General features: G+C 44.9%; 1 protein-coding gene and 1 long non-coding RNA gene across 3 annotated transcripts in view; one reads left to right on the top strand and one right to left on the bottom strand.

Annotated features, from left to right (window-relative positions):
* The window catches only part of EIF2B3 (eukaryotic translation initiation factor 2B subunit gamma), an 82,337-nt gene that overhangs the window by 53,368 nt on the left and 6,000 nt on the right, over positions 1–22,969 (bottom strand). For both annotated transcript variants that reach the window (XM_072649227.1, XM_072649226.1), the window contains exon 3: positions 21,835–21,977. In XM_072649227.1, coding sequence (XP_072505328.1) covers positions 21,835–21,977 — 143 coding nt within the window. The remainder of the gene's footprint in view (positions 1–21,834; positions 21,978–22,969) is intronic.
* On the top strand, positions 5,917–12,544 carry LOC140530050 (uncharacterized). Its single transcript, XR_011975784.1, has 2 exons — positions 5,917–6,054; positions 12,409–12,544. It is a non-coding gene; the product is annotated as an uncharacterized lncRNA (long non-coding RNA).

Raw genomic sequence — 22,969 nt, forward strand, 5'->3', positions numbered from 1 at the left:
TACAAACTCTCTCTGTCTGCCTGTCTGTCTGACTCATGGGGGCTCAGGAACAAATGGCAAAAAGGACAATCACCATCTTCACCAAGTGGCTGTGACGATATCATGGACTACTGGGGAAAGGGGAGTTTAGATCAGTCAGTTGGGAGGGAGGAATGAGGGAAGAGAAGGTGGGAGGTGTCGAGAGGGAAAGAGGAAGCAGGAGATTCACTTGCCTCTTCTGGTAATCACCTGGGTACAGAGCACACTTCAAGAACACACTAAAAAGTTTCAAAGTCTTAGGCAAAGATGCAAAGGAGTCAGAGGCCCCAGGTGCTGCCCACTGCATTGTCCAGGCCAAAGTAAGAGCCTAGAGGAGGAGGGAGGTAATAGGTGGGCTAGCCCTCAAGCTAGCAGGGGCCTCTGAAGCCATAAGCCCAAGTCCCTCATTTGAGGGGGATCTGAACTCTTTTGCTTCCCAACACACTACTGTACCAGAAATCAGAACCACTTGGCTAGGCCCCAGAGGCTGGCTGTCAGGAAACACTGCTTTACACTGAGAGCTGCCCCAAAGGGGAAGCTGTTTTGGCAGCTAGGGGAGTGAATGTTCCCTCCGTGGAAGTCTGCAAGCAGAAGCTAGGTACCTACTTTCAACCATGCACTACAGTGCTGAGCTGCTACAGTCCCTTCCAAGGCTAAAATTCTAGGATTCCAGGACCCAGAGTCACCCCCCAGCAGCTGGCAGCTACCACACACAGAGGATCAGGCCAACAGATGTTGGAAGTGCCCCCCCCACCGAATGCTTTCCTGAACCCCCACAGCTCTGGGCTAGGCTACATGCCCATTCTTTTCTTGTATCTGTAGGCAAGTTCTTAGCAGAGTAAATGCAGGAGCCTGGAGGGTCACAAGGCCAGGGAACCCCTGCTTGTCTGCCTGCCATCTGTTTTCTTTCATTCTCCCAATATGTAAATAATCAGCCCTGGCAAAGGCAGGCAGAATCTCCCCCCTCTTCCCAAAGGCCTTGCACACAGGGCTCTTCCCATCAGCCCTGGCTCTGCACTGAACCCGCATCCTCTGCCTAGTCCAGGAGCTAGTAGAGGCTTAGTCAGCCCATTTGGAAACCTCTGGCACAAACTGAGCTTTCTTTCCTTCTTCTCATCCTCCCTGGAGGCTTCCTTGGAGTTCTCCCCAAGTCTGACAGTCAAGGAGACACTAAGAGGCCCCAGGGCCCTTTGCTTTGGGCTCTCCTGTGGCTGCCACACAAACACTGCCTACTCCAGCTTAGCATTTTCTTCCACAACCATCCTTGACTAGATCATGTAAATATTACAGATACCTTCCTAAGCAAGCAAGTCCAGAGCACACATAAAGAGAGGCAGCCCTTGGGATGCAAAGTGATGCTGTGAGCTTGGGGAAAAAAAATTACAGTCTATGGGATAGACTCTAATAATCCCACAAAGCCACTGAGCCTAACTTGGTATATGCTGGGAAGTGAGACACTTGCAGCCCCACAAAATCATCCAAGACACTGACAGTGAACATTGTGCAAATCCTGAGGCAGCTTTTTGTTTGGGGGATAAAAGAGAAATAGAGGAGAGGAGCCCTGTGAGGCCTCAGGATAGGCCTGGGGCCTCCCCAACAAAGCAGCTGCCCAGGGACTGCAGGCCGCCTACCCCATGCACAACAGAGGAAAGGGTGGGAGGCCTGCCTGTCTGAGTACAGAAAGAGGTGGGCATGTGCAGGAGAAACCACTTGGGTGGCAAGGAGCCCTGGAAAGGAGGGGAGGCAAAGATAGGCCAAGCCCACCCACCAGGCTGGCAACCCTTCCCCCCTTCAGGCCAGAATAGCCTCTCTACAAGATCAGCAAATGTCAGTCTGGTCAAAGGCTAAATGAGGAATAGAAAAGGCCAAAGCAGGAGTCTTTCCCTGAAAAAAACTTCATGATCATCTTAGAAATAACTCGATCTCGCCAACCCCAACTGGAACAAATCTGGTGGAGGAAGCTGTCTGCGCCCACGCCTGCCACATCTCTCCTAATTCTACTCTAGCTGCAAGCGCTGATACATCCCCACCAGTTACCTAAACACAACTTCATTTTGGGGAGAGGATACTTGGTGGTTTGACTAAATGAGATCCCAAATGTTTTAAAATAAAATTTATCAATAAAAACAGAAAATATCTTCTGGGCAACAGAAAGTAACCAGTCTGAATGTAACTAGGTCCCCTCCAAACAAACTTTATGAGCAGGAGTCAGACAAACATCCATAGACTTCATTCCTTGGGGGCAAAATGCCCCCTTTACCCCTCCCCGCAAAGGAAGATAGCAGGGATGGAGACACAGAAGAAAACAGAATGTTCAGGCTAGGACTCAGTTACCTTTAACAAACTGTGGGCAGTGGTTGTTAGGTTTGTGTGCCATTTGTTTGACTGGTGGTTCTCATTAATACTTATTAAATTACACATTTTGAAAAGAAAACCAAAAAGCCCACTCAGGCAGAAAAGTTGGGAAGTTGGGATGAAGAGGGAATTTCCATGTGCAGCCAGTCAGCAGCTCAGGGCAGGGGGGACCAAGGGTGACTGTGAGCACTTGGACAGCAGGCTCTGGACAGCAGCCCATCTGCTCTGCTCAATGTCATGACAGGCCTCAGTACACCACAAGCACATGCCCTGCCTGTTGAAAACAATGCTCTCCTCACCAGAAAACTTCTAGAGGCTCTCAAAGATGAGGCAACTTGTCTGTGGGGACACAGCGAGGCTCCTGGGAGGCAGGAAATAGCCTGTGTGACCATGGGCACCTCCCTTCCAGCCTCTGCACACAGGCCTTCTCACTGCAACCCCTCTGAGGCCTGGAGGGTTGTACAACAGGCCCCCCACACGCTTGCCACCCTGCCCACTGTCCCACCCCATCCTCTCATGTAATTAGGAATCCCTGAACCCCCCACACTCTCAGACTAGGCTGCAGCATGTCTGCAGCTTTATAGAATACAACTATTCTCTGAACTTCAAAACAATCAAATAAGTGGGCCTCTAATAACTCAGACGTTAGGGTGATTATCCCCATTTTCCTAATTGTAAGACTGAGGCCTAGGGAAGGCCTAAGTGTGATTTGCCCAAGGCCAAAGAGAGAATCCTGTCTAGCACTCTGAGCCCTGGCTCCAGCCTACCCCAAAGCATCCCCTCCTACAGACAGTCAGCCAAATGAGCTGTTCCATACCTGAGACATTCCAACTCCTGTCTCTTTGCTCCCCTTCCTCCCTCCTCAACTCCACCTTGGAGAATCCCTCATTTGCTTCAAAGCTCAGCTCCACCCCCATCCCCATCCCCCTGGCATTTGGGTGGCATGTACGGCCTTTCTATTTCTAGAGGGTATTCTCTCTCCCAACACAATGCAGGCTCCTTAAGTACGAGGGCTATTCCACCTGTCCTTGCACTCACAGGATCTGGCCCACAGTGAGCATTTAATAAGTACTTACTAAATTTTTTCCTACCTTGTACTTCAAGAGCTTCCAAAACACAGCTTTTGAGAGCTGTGACTCTAGCTGATGACTGCTAGCATCTAGTCCAGGCCAGAACTAGGAAATCTCACTCTCTTAATCCTGCACCTCTTAACGTACCCTTGTATCTCACTGCACTGTTCCGTGTGGAGCTTGAGGTCCACTCGAAGTCCCAGACCTTTTTCACACAAACTTCTCCCATCTTGTATTTGTGAAGCTTATTTTCTTAACTTTGCATTTTCAGTCTCCTGGCTTTCTTCAAGTCTCAAGAAAAGAGCTAAGTAAATCCAGGAACAAAATGGATACAACCTTAATAAGCAGATGATAAAATAAGTCCCAAACACTGAGTTTCCAGAAGCAAGGCTTCTAAAAACCAAGGCTCCAAATAAGTCATTAAATTGAAAAGATAGACATGGCAACCTGGCTAGGCTCCAGTGGCAGCTTTGCAGCCTGTCACCTTCCAGACTTCAGAGCATTCAGGCCTCACTTTGAGACTCTGGCTGGACTCCCAGATCTCAAAGGGTCCTGAGAGCTCAGACCTTTGAGGTCTTAAAATTCTCCCCAAGTGGAGTGTCCTCTGACACTGTGACCTTGGACATATGATTTCAACTCTTTGTGTCTCGGTTGCCTGGTCTATAAAATAAACAGACCAATTGCTAGGCATGAACCTAAGGAGACTGGCAACAGAGAGGAAGGTCCCACTCATGCCAATATATTCACAGCAGCATTTTCTGTGTGGGTTCAAAAAACTGGAAACAGAGTAAGTACCTATCAGTTGGGGAAGAGCCAAACAAACTCTGGAATATTATTGCACAGTAAGAAACAACTATGAGAAATTCAGAAAAATCTGGGGAGACCTGTATGAACTGGTATTGAGTTGTATGCTGTGGAGGGGAAGTAGGGCACATCTGGAAATGACTGTCCATTAATAAAACTAGATTAAGCTAAACTGAAGGGGTTGATCCCACTGTCACATAATAACCAGAATATTTGAAGTAGATGCCCATTCATTAGGGGATGGCTAAAACATGCGTGAAACAGGAATGTAATTCTCCATTATTGCACTATGAGAAATGCTGCATATAATGAATGCAGAGAAGCCTGGGAAGCCTTCTATGAACTGACGCCAAGTGAAGTCAGTAGAACCTGGAGAACAATATACCCAATGAAAACAACGTAGATGGAAAGCACACCCAAACCCAGTGATGTGAAATCACAATGACCACACTTGGCCCCTTAAAAGAAGGACGAGTAGGCACCTCCTCTTACTGTTTTTGCAGACGGGAGGGACAATGAGTATGAAACCCAGCAGATATCAGATTTTTCTGATGCACTGGTTAGTTTTGCTGAACTGGTTTTTTGCTCTCTTTTATGTTTTCAAATAAGGAACGGTAGCAGGTGGGGGTGGAGGGACAGGACACATTGGGAATTATAGATGATGTAAAAATCAATGACACCCACAAAGATATATGGAATATAAATTCAATGCAGTCCCAGAATCAGGGAAGAGAGGGAGGGGGTAGTCAGCTAGATAATTTCTATCCCTTCTAGTTCTAAATCCCATCTATAACCTCACTTAGGTAAAACCCTTCCCTATTTGATTTTCAGAGTTCGGTACATATTAAAACTTGGATTGCTACCATAGGAAATAAGGTCTGTTGCTGGAATCGAGTTCTATTTCACATTCTCACTGTTTTTCCCACAATCACTTTCTGAAGAATTGACCAATTTTGATGAAATTTGAAACATTCCTAAGGGGTATCAAGTTACATCTTAATTTTGTTTTGTGGTTCAGTCTGCCAGGTTGAAACAAAACAACAGCCAAAGCATATTTAAAGGGGTGGATCTTCTGTAATTTTTAACAGATTTCACTGAAATCTGGTACCTGGGCAGGGCACAAAATTGTGTGATTGATTAGACTGTGTTACCATGGTCCCCAGAAACACTGGTGCCACAGAGTCTGAAACAGGCAGCCTCCTGCTCGGGGTTTTATATCACAGTTTGTACCAGTTAATCTATGATCACTCCCTAAACTCTGGCCCCAACTCCACAAAGTTGGGTGCTTTAACTCCAATCAAACAGTATTTCTTAACACACTTTCAACGTGCATGGTCCTATACTAATCAGAGGGTATACAAAGGAAAAAAAATAAAATAGACCTAGGAGTTGGGGAAAGAAGCTTACATTCTCCTGGGAGTAAACACGTGCACAAACAGAGAAAACATTTCTACAAATTAATTTGGGATGGGGGAGTGGGGAAGAGCATGGAAACCCAGGGAGATCAGGAAAGGTCCTGTGAAGATTACATTTGGGTGGAGTCTTAAAAAGAATGAGGGATTCCCAGGGAAAGGAAGGGGGGGTGGGGCTGGGCCAGAAATGCTTGTGCAAACATACGTAGGTGGGGGATGGAATGTTGTACACAGAGAACAAAAAGTGGGCCAGCAGTGAGAGAGAGAGAGAGAGAGAGAGAGAGAGAGAGAGAGAGTGTGTGTGTGTGTGTGTGTGTGTGTGCGTGTGCGTGTGTGTGTGCGTGTGTGTGTGTGTGTGTGTGTATAGGATGGCCATAGGAGAACAGTCTAGAAAGGTAGGAACTATACTCTTAATGCAATCTGTTTCTGTTTTTGCCCTTCCTGGTTTTGGTATCAGTGCTATATTTGTGTTGTAAAAGGAATTTGGTAGGACTCCTTTGCCCCATTTTTCTAAATAGTTTATATAACACCGGGATTAATTGTTCTTTAAATGTTTGGTAGAATTCATTTGTGAATCCATCAGGCCTGGGGGATTTTTTCTCAGGGAGCTCATGGATGACTTGTTTAATGCAACCTGTAATAACAAAAGCTTTGGAGAATTCCATTTCCTCCACAGTCAGATTCCAACCTACGTTTCCTGGGTCTTCTCATGTCACTCTCCTTCACACATTGAACATTCTGATTAAAAGAGCCAACCCACAGGCAGCCTGTCATAGACAGTCGAGAGTTGGATGCAGCATCAGGAAGACCTGGGTCCAAATCCCAACTCTAGTGTTTACTTAATCAGTCGATTAGCATCATGATGTACTTACTATGTGCCAGGTCCTGTGCTAAGTCCTGGACAAAGGAAACCAGAGGGCAGCCCTGCCCTCAAGTTGCTCATGGTCTGATGGGGAGACAATGTGCAACAATTATGTACAAACAAATTACAGACAGGATGAATAGAGAAAGGGGGGCTGAGAGAGGCTTCCTGTGGAAGGTGGGATTTTAGCTGGGACCAGAAGGAAGTCAGCAGGCAGAGAAGACCAGAGAGAGCATTCTAGGCCTTGGGCGTCAGACAGCCAGTGAAAATTCCAGTCAGGAGAGTAAGTGTCTTGTGCAAAGAAGAACCAGGATGCCAGGGTTACTGGACCCCAATCTATAGGGAGCATGAGGGGTCTTTGGCATTCAAGGGAACTACCAATCCCTTCTATTAACTACTCACCAGCAATAATTAATAAAATAATTAATTATCCAAAAAAAAACACAACCAGACCAATGTACAGGAAGGGTTATAAAGTGTAAAAAGACTGGGAAGGTGAGGAAAGGCAGGTTGTGAAGGACTTTAAAAACCAAAAGAGGATTTTACATTGATGCTGGAGATGATAGGGAGCCATTGGAGTATTGGAGTTGGGGAGGGGAATGCTCAGACTTGTGCTTTAGAAAGATCACTTTGATAGCTGAATGGAATAGACTGAAGTAGGGAAGAGAGAAGGCAAGCAGACCCACCAACAGATCCAGTCCAGGCAGTTGAAATGTCAAGGGAGAGAAGGGGGCATATTCAAGGGATTTTTGAATCCCTGGGAGCTGAGAACATCACCAAGTGAAACAGAAAAGAAAAGGGCTCAGAGCTCTGGGGGATGGCCCCAGTTAAGAGGTCTGGCCTGGATGAAAATACAACAAAGGAGAGAGAAGAGTCACAAAAACCCTGGAGAAAAGAGCATATCAAGGAGAAGTGGATGATTGACAATGTCAAAGGCTACAGAGTTCAAGAAGGTTGAGAACTGAGGAAAGACCATTTGACAATTAAGAGATTGTCAGAAACTTTGAGAAGAGCAGTTTCTGTGGAATAATGAAGTTGGAAGCCAGAACTGGCCTCCAGTCATACTGTAAACGACCTTCTCAAGGAGTTGAGCCATAAAAGTGAGGAGAAATGCACAACAATGGCTGTAAGGGATAGACAAAATCTTTTCTGAGGATAGGGGATATGGATGTCTGCAGGCAGCAGGGAAGCAGCTGGTGGTAGTCAGGGACACACTGAAGACAAGTGAGAAAGGGGGAATGAGAGGGGAGAAATCTCCTGGAGAAGATGGAATGGAATGGGGTCCCTTGTATACATTTACCTTGGCAAGGAGAAGGGTCTCTTCATCTGAGATAGGGGTGAAGGAGGAGAAGATGACAGGAATCTGAGGGAAGTGAGATGGAGAGGTGTAGAGAAGAGGGAACCCATGGCAAATGGCCTCAATTTTTCCTGTAAATTGTGACACAAGATTCTCAACTGATAGGATTAGGGGAAGAGGGAGCCATGAGAGGTTTGAGGAGTGATGGAAAGGTCTGAAAGAGCCTCTGTGGTGAGTGGGATAATGAATTAATCAGGGAGCTGTAAAAGGACTGCACTGCTGCAATGGGGGCCCAATTGAGAATAGGTAACATAAATCTGTAGTGGGTCCATTCAACATAGTTTAGCAGTTTTCTTCAGCTTTGTTCAGTGGCACATGAAAAGAAGTAAAGGCCACTGCCTTTGGTGGTGAGAATAATCCAAGACTGGGATGCAGCTGGGCATGATGGAGGCAAGAGTCTCAAGAGGCAAGGGTAAAGTGGAAATGGTTTACCAAGGGGTCAAAATAGGAAAGGGAAGAGAAAGTAACCAGCATAAAGGTGATGGCCTTGGAAAAAACGGAAGGGAAAAAGAATTAATGGTCATAGCAAGGGGCTGCAAGACAGAGGGAGAGAATAAATAACCATAGATTCTGATCAGATAAAGGAATTTCAGAGTTGATGAAGGTGGAAGTGAAAACTTGTGGGTGATAGCAAGATCCAGGTTATGAGCATCTCTGTGAATAGCTGTGGGAGAGTAGAAGGGCCACACTCGAGGGAAATGAATAAACTGACCAAGTGGGAGATTAGCGTTTTTGAGGTTAGTGCCCCAGAGTAAGAAGGCAGAAGTTAGGGAGGAAAGAAAGAGTGTTCTGGAAGTCTACTTATAACAGCTACCTGAATTTTGAGTGGCTGAACCTCAAAGGATGAGTGGTTACTGAGCGATGGTTGATGAGGCAGAGCCTGGAATGGGGTGCAAGGAGTGTCTGGACTCCCCCTCCACCTCAGTGAGAAGGGAGCTAGAAAGGGCAACCAGCCTCATAGAGTAGGCTCTTAAACTGCTTGGCATTTAAGGCACTTCATCAAATCCATGAGTTTTAAGGTTCTTAGGCTGGAGACCAGTTAGAAAGTGACGGATAACAGCAACAATCACAGTGTGCGAGGAATTCTTCTGGCAGACTTAGCCCTTCACAGCAATGCAAGGACCTAAAAAATTCCCAATGGACTCAAGGCAAAATGTCTTCCACATCCAGAGAAAGAACTATGGAACTGGACTGCAGAATGAAGCATTTCTTTTGTATTATGTTCCGTTTTATTTTATGGTTTTTCCCATTCATTTTAATTCTTCTATGCAACATGACTAAGGTGAAAATGTATTTAATAAGAATGCATGTGTAGAACCTATATAAGATTGCAAGCCTTCTCAGGGAGGGAAGGGTGATGGAGAAGGAAAAAAAATCTAAGATATATGGAAGTGATCATAGAAAACTGAAAACAAATAAATTAATTAATAATAAAAAAAATAAAGTAACCAATGAAATACTTCTCACAGATTTGGTACACTTTGGAGGATGAACAAATAAAGAGAAAGGGAAGCAGCTGGAAAGGGGCCAAGGGGAGGCCCAGAGAACATGGAGTAGGAACTGAGAACATGCCATCAAGGGAGGCACATGGTGAAGAGTCATGAGGGCTTAAGGGAAGAGAACTTTAAGTCTTCTCCCCCTGGAGAAATGGCAAGCCCACCCAGCTGAGCTCTGAAGACCCCTCCAGGGCTGCCCCCTCATGGGATCCAATAGAACTTCTTTGGTTTGGATTAAAAGTTCTTCACCCCTCAGCCCTTATCTCCTCTCCCCACCTTCCCACACCTGACAACCCAGACCAACCAGCCTTCTCCCTACTCCTCAGAAACAACATCCCATCTCCCTTCTCTGGGCCAATGGTCAGGACAGCAAACTGAGAGGGCCCTGTCAGCCCAACCCAACAAAAGCAAAGGTGAGAGGACTGAGATGTCATTGATAGGTCCCTGACATTCTGGGGGTAGGGTATGAGCTCAAGTCACAATGAAGAGAGAGGGGAGATGGCAGTAGAGGCATTTCTTTGTTCTTCATAGCACCATGGTACTGAGAACTGGAAGGGAAAGTTAGAGGGTCTCTAGTTTAATACTTCCTACTGTATAAGTCCCAGAGAGGTAAAGTGACCTACCCAAGGTCACGCCATGAGTAAGCAGCAGAGCCAGGATATGAACCAGCTCTACTCACTTTAAATCCAGAGTTCTTTCCCCTGCAATATGAGTCCCCTTTTCTTCATCTGACCCTCTCCCTCCTGGCCAGTAGAGGCATGAGCAGGTAAAACACTAGTACGAACTGGACTCCCCTGATCTAAGCTGAATTGAGGGAGTCTGGGATTACAGCCACCCTGATTAGTCCTGCCGCCACCCTGGTTAGTCCTGCTGCCACCTTAGCTGAGGCAAGGAACACCTAGCCCCCAGAGGTCTAGCACAGACTAGAACCTTCTATGACACATCAGAGATCACTGACACTGAACACCAAGTTACAGGGGAATGAAAGAAAGCCTGTGCTTGTCACCTCCACTAGCCAATACCTGATAGGCCTTGTTGTGGTGCCCCTGGTAGCCCCAAGGCTCTCCAGTCCTCATCAGTGCTGTCCTGTGGCTACTTGAGTTGAGTGCTGGGGACAAGACAGCAGATGTGAGATTAACAGTGGAGATCACCCTCCACCTCCCAAGGATCCTACAATCAGAGTGGGTGGGGAAGAAAGCTGTGAAACAAAGGTTAAGTGGATCACTACGAAGGAGCAATCTGAGGGGTTCAGGGAAGGCTTCATGGAGAAGGCACCTCAGAGCTCATCCAATCCTATCTATTTTACATGAGGACAGGAGAAGGGAAAAGTCCCAGAGCAAACTGGCAGCATAACTGAGGTTAAAAGCCCTTCCACAGCACTACAGCTAGCAGAACCTCCCTGCCCAACATGGGATCTGAACCAGGCTCAGGAGCAAGCCCTGAAATGCAAAGTTATGTTTGCAGATCCTGGATAGCTTGATGTCCATTTCCACCTTCACTGGCTTTACTAAGAATCCTCACCACTTCAAAAAAGGATCAGCCTACACCAAAGAGAAATAAAAGAGTCTAGGCTCCTCTCTCCTATTGGTGTTGAATCTGTGCAGGTGTTTTGGAAAATGATCCCAGGATATGAAAGCATCTTCCTCTTCCCCGGTTCCTTACGCACATTAATAATTTCAAGCACTTCAGAGAAAGGAGAAAGAGCCCAGGAGCACTGCGATGGCGATCAAAATAGGATCTTTTGCTGTTTTTGTTTTAGTATAACCAAGTGCCTCAGACTGAATCTTGCCCTTATCAAGAGTCTTTACAAGAAGTAAAATACAGAAACAAGAATTTCTTTAACTGGAAAGTGCATGTATTTGTATTGTTAATTATTTTAATATGATTAAAGATCTTTCCCACCCACTGATGGGCCTGCCCATTGTGGGAAGCTTGATTAGGGGAGTTGTTTTGTAAGAACCTTTTGTTTTTTCTATTAAGGCACTGAGTCAAAGGGTTGTGATGCCCTCTGGCTCTAAAAAAGGTGTAAATACTATGATTTTTTTTTTTTTTTACTTTGGGGTTTAGTATTTGGTAAGAAGGTTTGAGTGCCAGATAGGAGTCTCCCCTTTCCCCGCCACACCTCCCTTGAGAACCCAGATGTTGTGGTAACGATGGTCAAGACAGCTGTACCTGTCTGTTGAATTATGGTCAGGCAGAGGAAGCCATGTCTGTTGATTACTTTGGGGCTTACTGACTGGAAGTGTTTGTTTCGCTGGATGAGGACTCTGGGAAGCTGCTAAGGAGCCCCCAGCTTCGAGAACCCAGATGTCGTGCTTCCCTCTCTGGTAACAACAGCCAGACAGTTGGGGTCTAATTGTTCGTTGAATTCAGGCAGAGGAAGCCATGTCTATTGATCTTTTGATTTCTCTATATTTTCTTTGAAATTCTGGGTGCTGGGGTGCAGAGCACAGCATAGCACAGGTGCAGAACGGAGCATGCCTAGTGTGGGCTAGCAAGGACAGAACTGGAGCGGGCTTCAAGGCTCCACACCACCAGCGGCAGCTGTGGGTCCCAGATTCCTCAACTCACAAATGCCAAAGACAGCTTCAAAGATCAGTGAGAAAGCTCTTTCACTTAGGTGAGAAGGAAACGCAGTGGTCTAGCCCCAGCCTCAGGCAGTGCAACTTCTATTGTTAGAGCCCTGGCCTAAAGCCTCTGGGGGAATTGAGCAGCTGATCTGGATCTCAGCCCTGAGTGGGAGCCCTGGGGTAAGGAGGAGTGCTGCCTGGCATGGTGGACCTGGTGGAGGCTCTGGAAAGGGAATCCTGCTCACAGACCAGAACGCAGGCCAGGAGAGGAATAAACTCCTGTCCCTTGATTGTACCACCATAGAGGAACTGAGAACTTACAGGTCCCCGGAGTATACCCTCCCATTGACAAAGAACTCGAAAATCAAGTAACTAGCTGGGAAAAATGCCCAAAAAAGGGAAAAAGAATAAGACAACAGAAGGTTACTTTCTTGGTGAACAGATACTTTCTTCCATCTTTTCAGATGAGGAGGAATAATGCATACCATCAGAGGAAGACCTAAAAGTCAAGGATTCTGCATCCAAAACCTCCAAAATAAATGTGCAGTGGTCTCAGGCCATGGAAGAGTTCAAAAAGGATTTTGAAAATCAAGTAAGAGAGGTGGAAGAAAAATTAGGAAGAGAAATGAGAGCGATGCAAGAAAATCATGAAAAGCTAGTCAACAGCTTGCTAAAGGAGATCCAAAAAAATACTGAAGAAATTAACACCTTTAAGAACAGACTAACTCAAATGGCAAAAGAGGCCCAAAAAGTCAATGAGGAGAAGAATGCTTTAAAGAGCATAATTAGCCAAATGGAAAAAGAGGTTCAAAAGCTCAATGAAGAAAACAGTTCTTTAAAAATTAGAATGGAGCAGATGGAAGCTAATGACTTTATGAGAAACAAGAAATTACAAAACAAAACCAAAAGAATGAAAAAATAGAAGACAATGTGAAATATCTCATTGGAAAAACAGCTGACCTGTAAAATAGATCTGGGAGAGACAATTTAAAAATTATGGGACTACTTGAAAGCAATGATCAAAAAAAGAGCCTAGACATCATCTTTCATGAAATTATCAAGGAAAACTGTCCTGATATTCTAGAACCAGAGGGTAAAATAAATATTGAAAGAATTCACCAATTACCTCCTGAAAGAGATCCAAAAAGAAAAACTTCTAGGAATATTGTAGCCAAATTCCAGAGTTCCCAGGTCAAGGAGAAAATATTGCAAGCAGCCAGAAAGTAACAATTTGAGTACTGTGGAAATATAATCAGGATAACACAAGATCTAGTAGCTTATATTCTAGAAGTCAAAGGAACTAGGATTAAAACCAAGAATCACCTACCCAGCAAAACTGAGCATAATACTTCAAGGGAAAAAATAGTCATTCATTGAAATAGAGGACTTTCAAGCATTCTTGATGAAAAGACCACAGCTGAATAGAAAATCTGACTTTCAAGTACAAGAATCAAGAGAAGCATGAAAAGGTAAACAGCAAAGAGAAATCATAAGGGACCTACTAAAGCTGAACTGTTTACATTCCTACATAGAAAGATAATATTTGTAACTCTTGAAACTTTTCTCAGTATTTAGGTAGTTGGAGGGATTATACACATATATGTAGACAGAGGGCACAGGGTAAGTTGAATAGGAAGGGATGACATCTAAATAAATAAATAAATAAGGGGTGAGAGAGGAATATATTGGGAAAAGGAGAAATGGAATGAGGCAAATTATCTCTCATAAAAAAAGATAAGAAAAAGCTTTTTCAATGGAGGGGGAAAGGGGAAGGTGAGAGGGAAAAAGTGAAGCTTACTCTCATCGCATTTGACTTAAGGAGGAAATAACATGCACACTCAATTTGGCATGAAAATCTATCTTACACTACAGGAAAGTAGAGGAGAAAGGGATAAGTGGGGTGTAGGGAGGATCAAAGAAGGGAGGACAAATGAGAGGAGGGGGGTAACTAGAAGTAAACACTTTTGGGGAGGGATAAAGTCAAAAGAGAGAACAGAATAAATGGGGGGCAGGATAGGATGGAGGGAAATACAGGTAGTCTTTCACAACATGACTATTATGGAAGTCTTTAGCAAAACTACACATATACAGCCTATACTGAATTACTTGCCTTCTCAATGTGGGGTGGGTGGGGAGGGAGGAAGGGAGAGAAGTTGGAACTCAAAGTTTTAGGAACAAATGTTGAGCATTGTTTTTGCATACACCTGGGAAGAAAGAAATACAGGTAATGGGGTATAGAAATCTATCTTACCCTATAAGAAAAGAAAGAATATGGGGATAAGGGAAGGGAGGGGTGTGATAGAAGGGAGGGTAGATTGGGAGAAGAGGTAATCAGAATACACGGTGCTTTGGGGTGGGGGGAGGGGAGAAATGGGGAGAAAATTTAAAACTCAAAATCTTGTGGAAATTAATGTTAAAAACTAAAAATAAATAAATAAATTGGGGGGAAAAAAAAGAAATTCAGGGTGCTGGCTCCCTGAACTAACTGAATGATATATGTGAATAGTTAAAGGAATGATACATGTGCTTGATTAAAGTGACTGTTAACCCCTTGAAAGTTGTTTTCCTTTTATGAATACAGATCTAAGAACTTACTGATACAAGCACCAAGCCCCCAAGAAGACAAATAGTTGGTGGAAACACAAGACAAAAGGGACCAGCTTCCCCCTGCATTACAATAAGAAACATCAGGGGGCTCTGGAACCAGGACACAGAACAGGAGTCCTCCCAAAATGAAGGAGAACAAAGGAAATTCCCCTAAATCCTGGGTCTATTAAAATAGCCAGCTGATTCTGGGCCTGTGGTCAAGCTCAGAGATTACAAGGACCTTAGATGCACAGAATGCCAGAACTGAGTCCTCAGAGGCGAGTCTGTCTGTCCAGGAAGTCCTCAGCCACACCAGGAGGCCATGAGTCTGGGTGCCTGAAGACACCAGCATTCCCTGAGCAATCCAAAAGATCCTTGGCATGGTATTTCAGGCATTTATGAGGTATGTGCCTTTGTGCAGCACTAAAGTATGAGCTAGAAAAAGGCAGTAAAACAGAAACAGAGCCTGCACTTGAATCATTAGAATGTAAGGCCAACAATGTGGCACTGGAACACCAGGGACAGGTGCCCAGGACCACCCAGGGGTGGCAACAAATCCACAGATACCACCTGGTGCTCTGAGACCCAAAGGGTTCTGGGCTTCAGCTGGAGAGAAAGCAGGTGGAGGTGGAGGCAGGGCCTTCATTCACACTGGCCAAGCCAAACACAAGGAGCGCTGCCAGCTGAGGCTCAGAGGCCAAAGACTGGCTGCTCTCAGACCTAGAGCAAGGAATCCATTCATCAGTCCATCCCCAAGCACTTATGAAGCCCTGCTTCTGGAGGGGCCTATCTGCCTGTCTTCAAAAAGCTGACATTCTACAAGTGGAAACAAACTTCAGAAACAGAATATATAAAAGAAATCCAAAGTGTAATTGGTAGAATTTTTTTAAAAGCTTGCATTTTTTAAAATGACAAAGAGTCACTTCCAAAAGTAGAACAAATCACTTATCTGTTAAGAGAACCTGAAGGAACAGAGAGCATCAAATAAGCAAACTATACCAGGCCACCCCCATCTGTACCCTCACTCATTTCTTCTTTTTCAAATAGTTCCCAAAATCACCAAAAGAAGGCAATGCACTAGACTCCCTGGAGCATGGCTCCAAACAAGCTGCTGCCAGAGGACATTTACGAACCCCTCTTTTAAATGGCATCACATACATCCACGATGAGACAGCTCTGAGTGTGGGGAGGTGGTCAGCAGCAGACTTGAGCTCAGCAGTCTGGAGCAGGAGGAAACAAGACGTTCGATAGTGGTCATTCAAGGATGAGGATTTTCAAGTGAGAAACAGAAGGGCAGGGGAACAAAGGCTTGTACGGTTAGTGAAGCATTAAAATGAATGAAGATCAGGTGGTCAAGGAAAGTTCCGGGGGCCACAGCACAGAGTAAGAGGTCAAGGGGCCAAAGGTCGTAGTAAGAGGAAAAAGAAAGTTCCTGCAAGGGAGAGAGGAGGTAGGGAGCCGTGGGCAGAAAGAAGCACCTGATGTATGTGTTAGAGCTATAATTCCAGCAAAGAGGGATATCTGAAGTGGGCTCTGGGCTGGGGTGAACGGAGCAGAGGTGGCTGAAGTAAACGCAGAGGAGGAGGTTGAGGAAAGTTGAGGAAGGGAGTCAACACAAATGCTGAAGTCCTGGGAGTTGGTGGGAGAACAGGGAGCAAGGGGTAGGGTCAAGAAGACCCCAAGTCTGGTCCTGAATTTACTTAGAAAGTTGTGACAATAGCCTAGAAGGAAGTTTGGCACTGAAGATGCTTCACAACCTGGCTCTGAACTCTTCCACAGCTCCCTGACCTAGACCTTATGACCTGGAGTAGAGTCACAGACTCCGTTAGCATCCTGCCTGGTGAAGTCTAAGGATCCCTTCTCAGAATAATGCTTTGTTTCCTGAAACTCTTAAATAAAGGACATTCTAACCTTCAAGCTAGAGGTTAATAATAATAAAGATGTAATTTTTTTTCCCATCTAAGTTCACGGACCCATTGAAATTTTTCCCAATCCATGGACCCCAGATTAAGGACCTCTGACCTAGCCCGCCTGGCCTTTTTTGCTCTTTCTCACTGATGATGCACTTTTTCCCATCTCCATTCCTTTGTACTGGCTGTCCCTCATTCCTGGCATGCCCTTCCTTCTGACCTCTACCTCTAAGAATCTGTGTCCTTCAATACTCATCTGAAACACCATCCTCTACATAAGACCTTTACTGATTTCTCCCTCTCCCCATGCTATGCTAGTGCCCAACTGACTTATTACCTTGTGTTATTTTGTATGGGAGGCAGCACACTAGATGGAGGCTTGCCTCAAGCTCAGGGAGACATGGGTTCAAGGGCTGCCTTTGTCACAACCAGGCTATGGGATCTGGGGCAAGGCCCTTTGATATTCCTGAGCAGTTCTCTCAGGCTCTGGGCCACAGAGAGGGTAGCAGAAGCTCCCCAAAGAACATACAGGTCATCACGAGTGTGGTCTGCATTAATTTTACATCATTATGTCCCCAGCAGTCTGAGCTCTTTGGGGGAGGAAACAATCTCATTTTTCCCTTGGCATCCTCAGCACCTCCTTGCCCAGTGCCTGACACCTAGCAGACACTTAACAAATGTTCACTGATTGATAAATAAACAGCCTTAAAGACAGGGAACAGGTCACAAAAAGGCTCACCTAAAAGGAATCAGGTTCACAGATGTGGATGTGAGGGAGGGGAGGTGATGATGGGGAAACAGAATGAGAGCATCAGGGGAGAAAAGTGGGCTTGGGCATCTGTCTGACCAGCCCCGGAGTCATCCCTGAGCCAGCAGAGGTGGAGGAGCAGCCTCCAATTGACAGGTAAAAAGAAGGATGCAGCTGGCTGGAAGTTACTTAACCAAGTCACACACACTCCTTCCCCTGCCCTTCACGAATTTAATTAAGTAATAAGATGTCCAAGGTCAGGAGATGTGTGAGGAACAGCCAAGAGGCTGCTTCACTGGATCATATATGGTATATGGAGGGAAAGCTGGAAAGGCAGAAGAGGCCAAGTTGTGAAGGACTTTGGATGCCAAACAGAGGATTTTACAGCTGCTTCTAAAAGCAATGGGGAGCCACCTGAGTGTACTAAGTGGTGGAAGGGGGGGGGGGGGTGATGTGGTCAGATTGGGACTTTAAAAAGATCCTCTTGGCGAGAAGCATGAAAAGGTAAACAAGAAAGAAAAATCATAAGAGACTTAATAAGTTTAAACTGTTTTCATTCCTAAATAGGAAGATGATGCTTGTAACTCCTAAGATCTTTCTCATTATTGGGGTAGTTAGGAGTATATATAAACAGAAGACACAGGTGTGAGTTGAATATGAAGGGATAATATCTAAAAAATAAAATTAAGGGGTGAGAGGAATGTACTGAGGAAAAGAGAAAGGGAGAGGTAGAATGGGGTGAATTATCTCACATAAAAGAGGCAAGAAAAAGCTTTTACCTCGGAGGGGAAAAGGTGATGGGGAGTGAGTGAACCTTACTCTCATTGGAACTGGCTCAGAGGGAATAATATACACATTCAATAAGGTATAGAAATCTATCTTACCCTATGGGAAAGTAGGAGGGGAAGGGATAAGATAAGGGGGTATGTGATAGAAGGGAGGGCAGATTGGAGGAGGGAGTAGTCAAAGCAAAACACTTTTGAGGAGGAACAGGGTGAAAGGAGAGAATAGAAAAAATGAAGGAGGGATCAATAGGATGGAGGGAAATAGAGTTAGCAATAATAGCTGAAAAAAATTTTGAAGCAAATTTCTCTGATAAAAGCCTCATTTCTCAGACATACAGAGAACTGAGTCAAATTTATAAAAATAAGAGCCATTCCCCAGTTCATAAATGACCAAAAGATAAGATCAGTTTACAGATGAAGTAATCAAAGCTATCTGGACTCATACAGAAAAATACTCTAACTCCTTATTGATTGGAGAAATGTAAATTAAAACAATTCTGAGGTCCTAATCTCCTGCCTATTAGATTGGCTAATAGGACACAAAAGGTAAATGACAAATGTTGGCGGGGATGTGGAAAAAAATGAGACTTTAATGCAATGTTGGTGGAGTTGTGAACTGATTCAACCATTCTAAGAAATAACATGGGACTATGCCCAAAGGGTAATAAAACTTTTGACCTAGACTATTACTAAGTCTGTATCCCAAAAGAGATAAAAAAAAACAAGAAGGAAAAGGGCCTATATGTACAAAAATATTTATAGTAGTTCTTTTCTGAGGGTAAAGAATTAGAAGCTGAAAGAAAGCTCATCAGTTGGGTAACAGCTGAATAAGTTGTGGTATGTGACTATAATGGAATATCATTGTATTATAAAAAATGATGATTGGGATGCTCTCAGAAAAACCTGAAAGGACTTACATGAGCTGATGCAAAGTGAAATGTAGTACGTACAAAGTAACAGCAACATTGGGAGATGATCAGTAGTGAAGACTTACCTATGCTCAAGAATACAATAATCCAGGAAAACTCTGAAAGACTTATGATAAAAAAGGCTCTCCATCCCCAGAGAGAGAACTGATGGAGTCTGAATACAGACGGAAGCATATTTTTTAAACTTAATTTTTTCTCATGTCTATGTTTTCTTTCACAACATGACTATTAGGGATATGTTTTGCATGACTGCACATGTATAACCTATATTGAATTGCTTGCCTTCTCAATAAGGGGCAAGTGGGGAGGAAGAAAGGGAGAGAATTTGGAACTCAAAGTTTTCAAAACTAACGTTAAAAATAGTTTTTACATGTAGCTGGATAAAAATAAAATGCTAAATAAGAGTTAAAAAAAAAAAAGATCCTCCTGGCCGCTAAGAGAAGAATGACTGGAGAGGGGAGAGTCTGGAGGCAGGGAGACCAACCAGAAAGCTCTCTCCATGTAAGAGGGGAAGAACTTCAACGGGCCATGTGAATGGAGAGAAAGGGAAGTATATGAGAGGTTACGAAAACAGAAATAACAAGACGGAATTTTGGGAGTGAGTTTGATAGAAGAGGTTTGGGTGGGGAGGGGGAAGATGACAGTATTGAGTTTGAGAAGCCTACAGGACATCCAGTTCAAGCTCTCCAAGAGACAATCTCTCATGTCTGTGATAAGGAGTGAAGTTCTAGCTATCATCAATCTGAATCATCTGAACAGAGATGATAACTGAGCTGTGTAAAGGCAGTGTAAAGCATCAAATTCAAATAGAAAACTGACCCCAGGGAGCACACTGACTTAGAAAACCACGACTGAACATTATCTGTGCTGTATTGAATTTTTCTTCTATTAAACATTTGCCAATCACATTTTAATCTGCTTCACTCACAAGCGTAAGTTTGACACCTCTGGTGCAGAGCAAGCATTTTCAGTCTGGCATCCCCGAGCTTGTTTTTAAAAATATCTTGATAACTGTATTCCCATATACTTGGGTTCCTTTGTAATCCTATGTATTTTATTTTGCGCATTTAAAAACATTACTCAGAGAAGGGGGTCCATGACACACAAAGATTAAGGATCCCTGGCATGGAGGGAGAAGGGAACAGGGCCCAGAGCAGAGTCCTGGGGAAACCCATGGTTAGTGGGCATGGTCTGGATGAAAGAATAATCCTAAGAATAGGAGAACCAGGAGAGAGCATGGTTACAAAGCACCACAAAACCCAGAGAAGAGAGAGAAGCTATAAGGAGAGAGGGGTCAGAATTCTCAAAGGCTACAGAGGGGTCAAGAACGAGGACTGAGCAAAGTCCATTGGATTTGGCAATTAAGAGATTTCTGGTAACTCTGTAAGGAACAGTTTCAAATGAACTGGAATTGTTGAGTTCTAATCAGTGGGGAGGAAGATAGGAAGGAAAAAGAGGGAGAAAGGGGAAGAGGGAGAGAGAGATGGAGAAAAAGAAAGAGAAATATTGGGGGAGAGAGAGAGATTAGGGAGAGAAAAAGGGAGAGAGAGGAGAGAAAAAGAAAGAGGGAAGGACAGGAAGGGAAGAAAAAAAAGAGAGAAACAGATATTGGGAAGGGGAGGTGGAAAGAGGAAGAGAAGGAGCAAGGGGTGTGGAGAGAGAGAGAGAATTCTAACACACACGTGTATGCACACACACACACGCGTATGCACACACACACACGTATGCACACACACACGCACACACTCCCACTAGACTAGGAGGACCTTGCAACCTTCAAAAGGTCCTAAGGATGCTGGGATTCCCAGCTTCTACTCAGCACCCTAGCTTTACCTCCTTCAGGGTGGTGGCAGCAGCTGATTACAGATTATGCATTGGGAGTCAACAGATTGGACGCTCACTCCCCATGCTTAAAGGAAATCTGAGCTTCCACAAATGGGAGAAAAAAACTTACAGCAATCATGAACCATGTGCTGCCCCTTTGCCACACATGGTCTCTAAGCCTGAGCCCACCATCCCCTGGACTAAGTATGTGCTTGCAGATGAAAGGAACACAGACTTTTGGGTAGGGGGACGATTCGTACCAACTTTTCTTACCTCCCCACCTTAGAAAATACATCCTATTCTAAAAGCTACTTAAGACTGGTTGACTTAATTGATTTTCAACTGATCACCTTGAAGGAAAGCACACTGGTGGGATTCCAGACAACCCTATCAGAGAGTCCCTCTCAGCTCCTGGGGAGTACCCCTAGACTTGGGGTTTGCCTGAGAGATGGTCGAAGGACCATCAGCATTTACATGGGCTGGACTGAGCAAGATATGTCCAATGTCCGTCCTCAAGCAGACAATGTCCATGGCCATCCCTGATTTTCAGTCAGAAGTCATGGAGACACACCAGAAAGGTGAGTGGGGATGTACCTTTACAAGAGACTCATTCTTCCAGCTAATCTGGCTTACAGGAACCCCTAGTACCTGTGTCTGAGGACTGAACTTGAAAGAAAAGATGGGAACGGTACCCAGGCAGGCTCAGCTCGATCACAGGCTGTCTCAGGAGGGGAAGACATGGTGACAGAGAACAGGATGATGTGAAGTCACAAGTCTACTAGGTACCACTCGCAGTTTTTTCAGGATTCTACTCTACTGGCTGAAATCCAGTGACCAATTTGGGAAATGACCAAAACTACGGTCAGCTTTCCCACTGGCCCCTTATTCCCCTACACATAAAACAATGACAAACTACTCATTAACAAAGTCATTTCCTGTGCAAGCTAAAAAGACCACTTGGGCATTCTTGTCCAGGAGAATTTTAGCCACCAGCAAAAAAAAAAAAAAATGGAAGTTCTCACTCACAAGGTGAGCAGTAACAGAAGGACTTCGGACTCACCAGGACGAGAGGTATAGTGAGAATGAATGTCAAAGAAGAAAGGCCTACCTTAATTTTCTGAGAAATGTGGCGTAGAGAGTCAGCAGTTCCCATGTCGGTCTCATCTGGGATACACACTACGTCGAGTTTCATCTTGAAATCTGTATACGGCAAACACTTCTGCACGTCTTTGGATGTCACCACAATCACCTCTGTCCCAAGAAAGGAAAAAAGAGCCAACAGCACTTTCTTAAACAACACATCAGCTCTTTCTCCCAGATTTTAGTCATGCTGTGAGCATCCTTGAGTCTGACAGTCTCACTCTGACAAATACCCTGACTTCTCAGCCCATGAAACAAGCAGATTTTAAGAGCTGTTCAGTTCGGTTTGTCATTCTGCACTTGACAAATGTTGATAAACACAAGCCTTTCAGCAAGCAAAGAAGCAGAAAAAGATTAGGGGCAATGAGGCACAGGAAGCGTGGGTCAGAACACCATTCCCAGGTGCAGAGTGGCTGGGCCTGCTCATCTGTGGCTCCAGAAGGCCATTTTCTCATCCTCAGGGACAGCCATGGCCTGCTTCCCACCTCCTGACAGAGAGGGGATGAACTTGGGGCAGCAAGCAACACACATATTCACACTTGGCCAGTGGGATGACCTGTGTTGCTTCCTTCTGCTTATTTTTTGGGATTTTTTTCCCCCAGTGTTGAAGGGTGGGATGGGAGTAAGAGAAAAATTAATTTTTGTTAATAAATTTACACATTTTAAAAGGGTATGTTGCCAACTGAGCCACAATTCTCTTCAATGAGAAGCTACAGTTCCAAGATTCAGCCTCCATGAAGAAAGCACAGCTCCTCAGGCAGATTCTGCCAGGCTCCTCTCACCTCCTCCTTCCACACCCCCCGGAAGCTGCCCTGGCCACTGACCTCCCAGTAGCCCACTTCCCTGAGGAGTGGCCACAGCAGCCCTCACCCTCCCTGCCTCGTTCAGCCTCTGCATCATCATCGTCACATTCTCTCCTCCTTGCCTCTGCCCACGCCCTCCCCCCCCATCCTTTGAAGCCTGACCCCATTCACTCCCTCTGGCCTCCAGCAGGGCCCTCTCCTAATGACTGGATTGCCAGGAAGGGCTTCACCCAGCTCAGAACTCTGGGAAGCTTGCCTTCTCTGAAGTGTCAGTTTGACCCTACACAGCTCCCAGAGTTC

Source organism: Notamacropus eugenii, chromosome 2 (assembly GCF_028372415.1).
Source record: "Notamacropus eugenii isolate mMacEug1 chromosome 2, mMacEug1.pri_v2, whole genome shotgun sequence".
NCBI lineage: Eukaryota > Metazoa > Chordata > Mammalia > Diprotodontia > Macropodidae > Notamacropus > Notamacropus eugenii.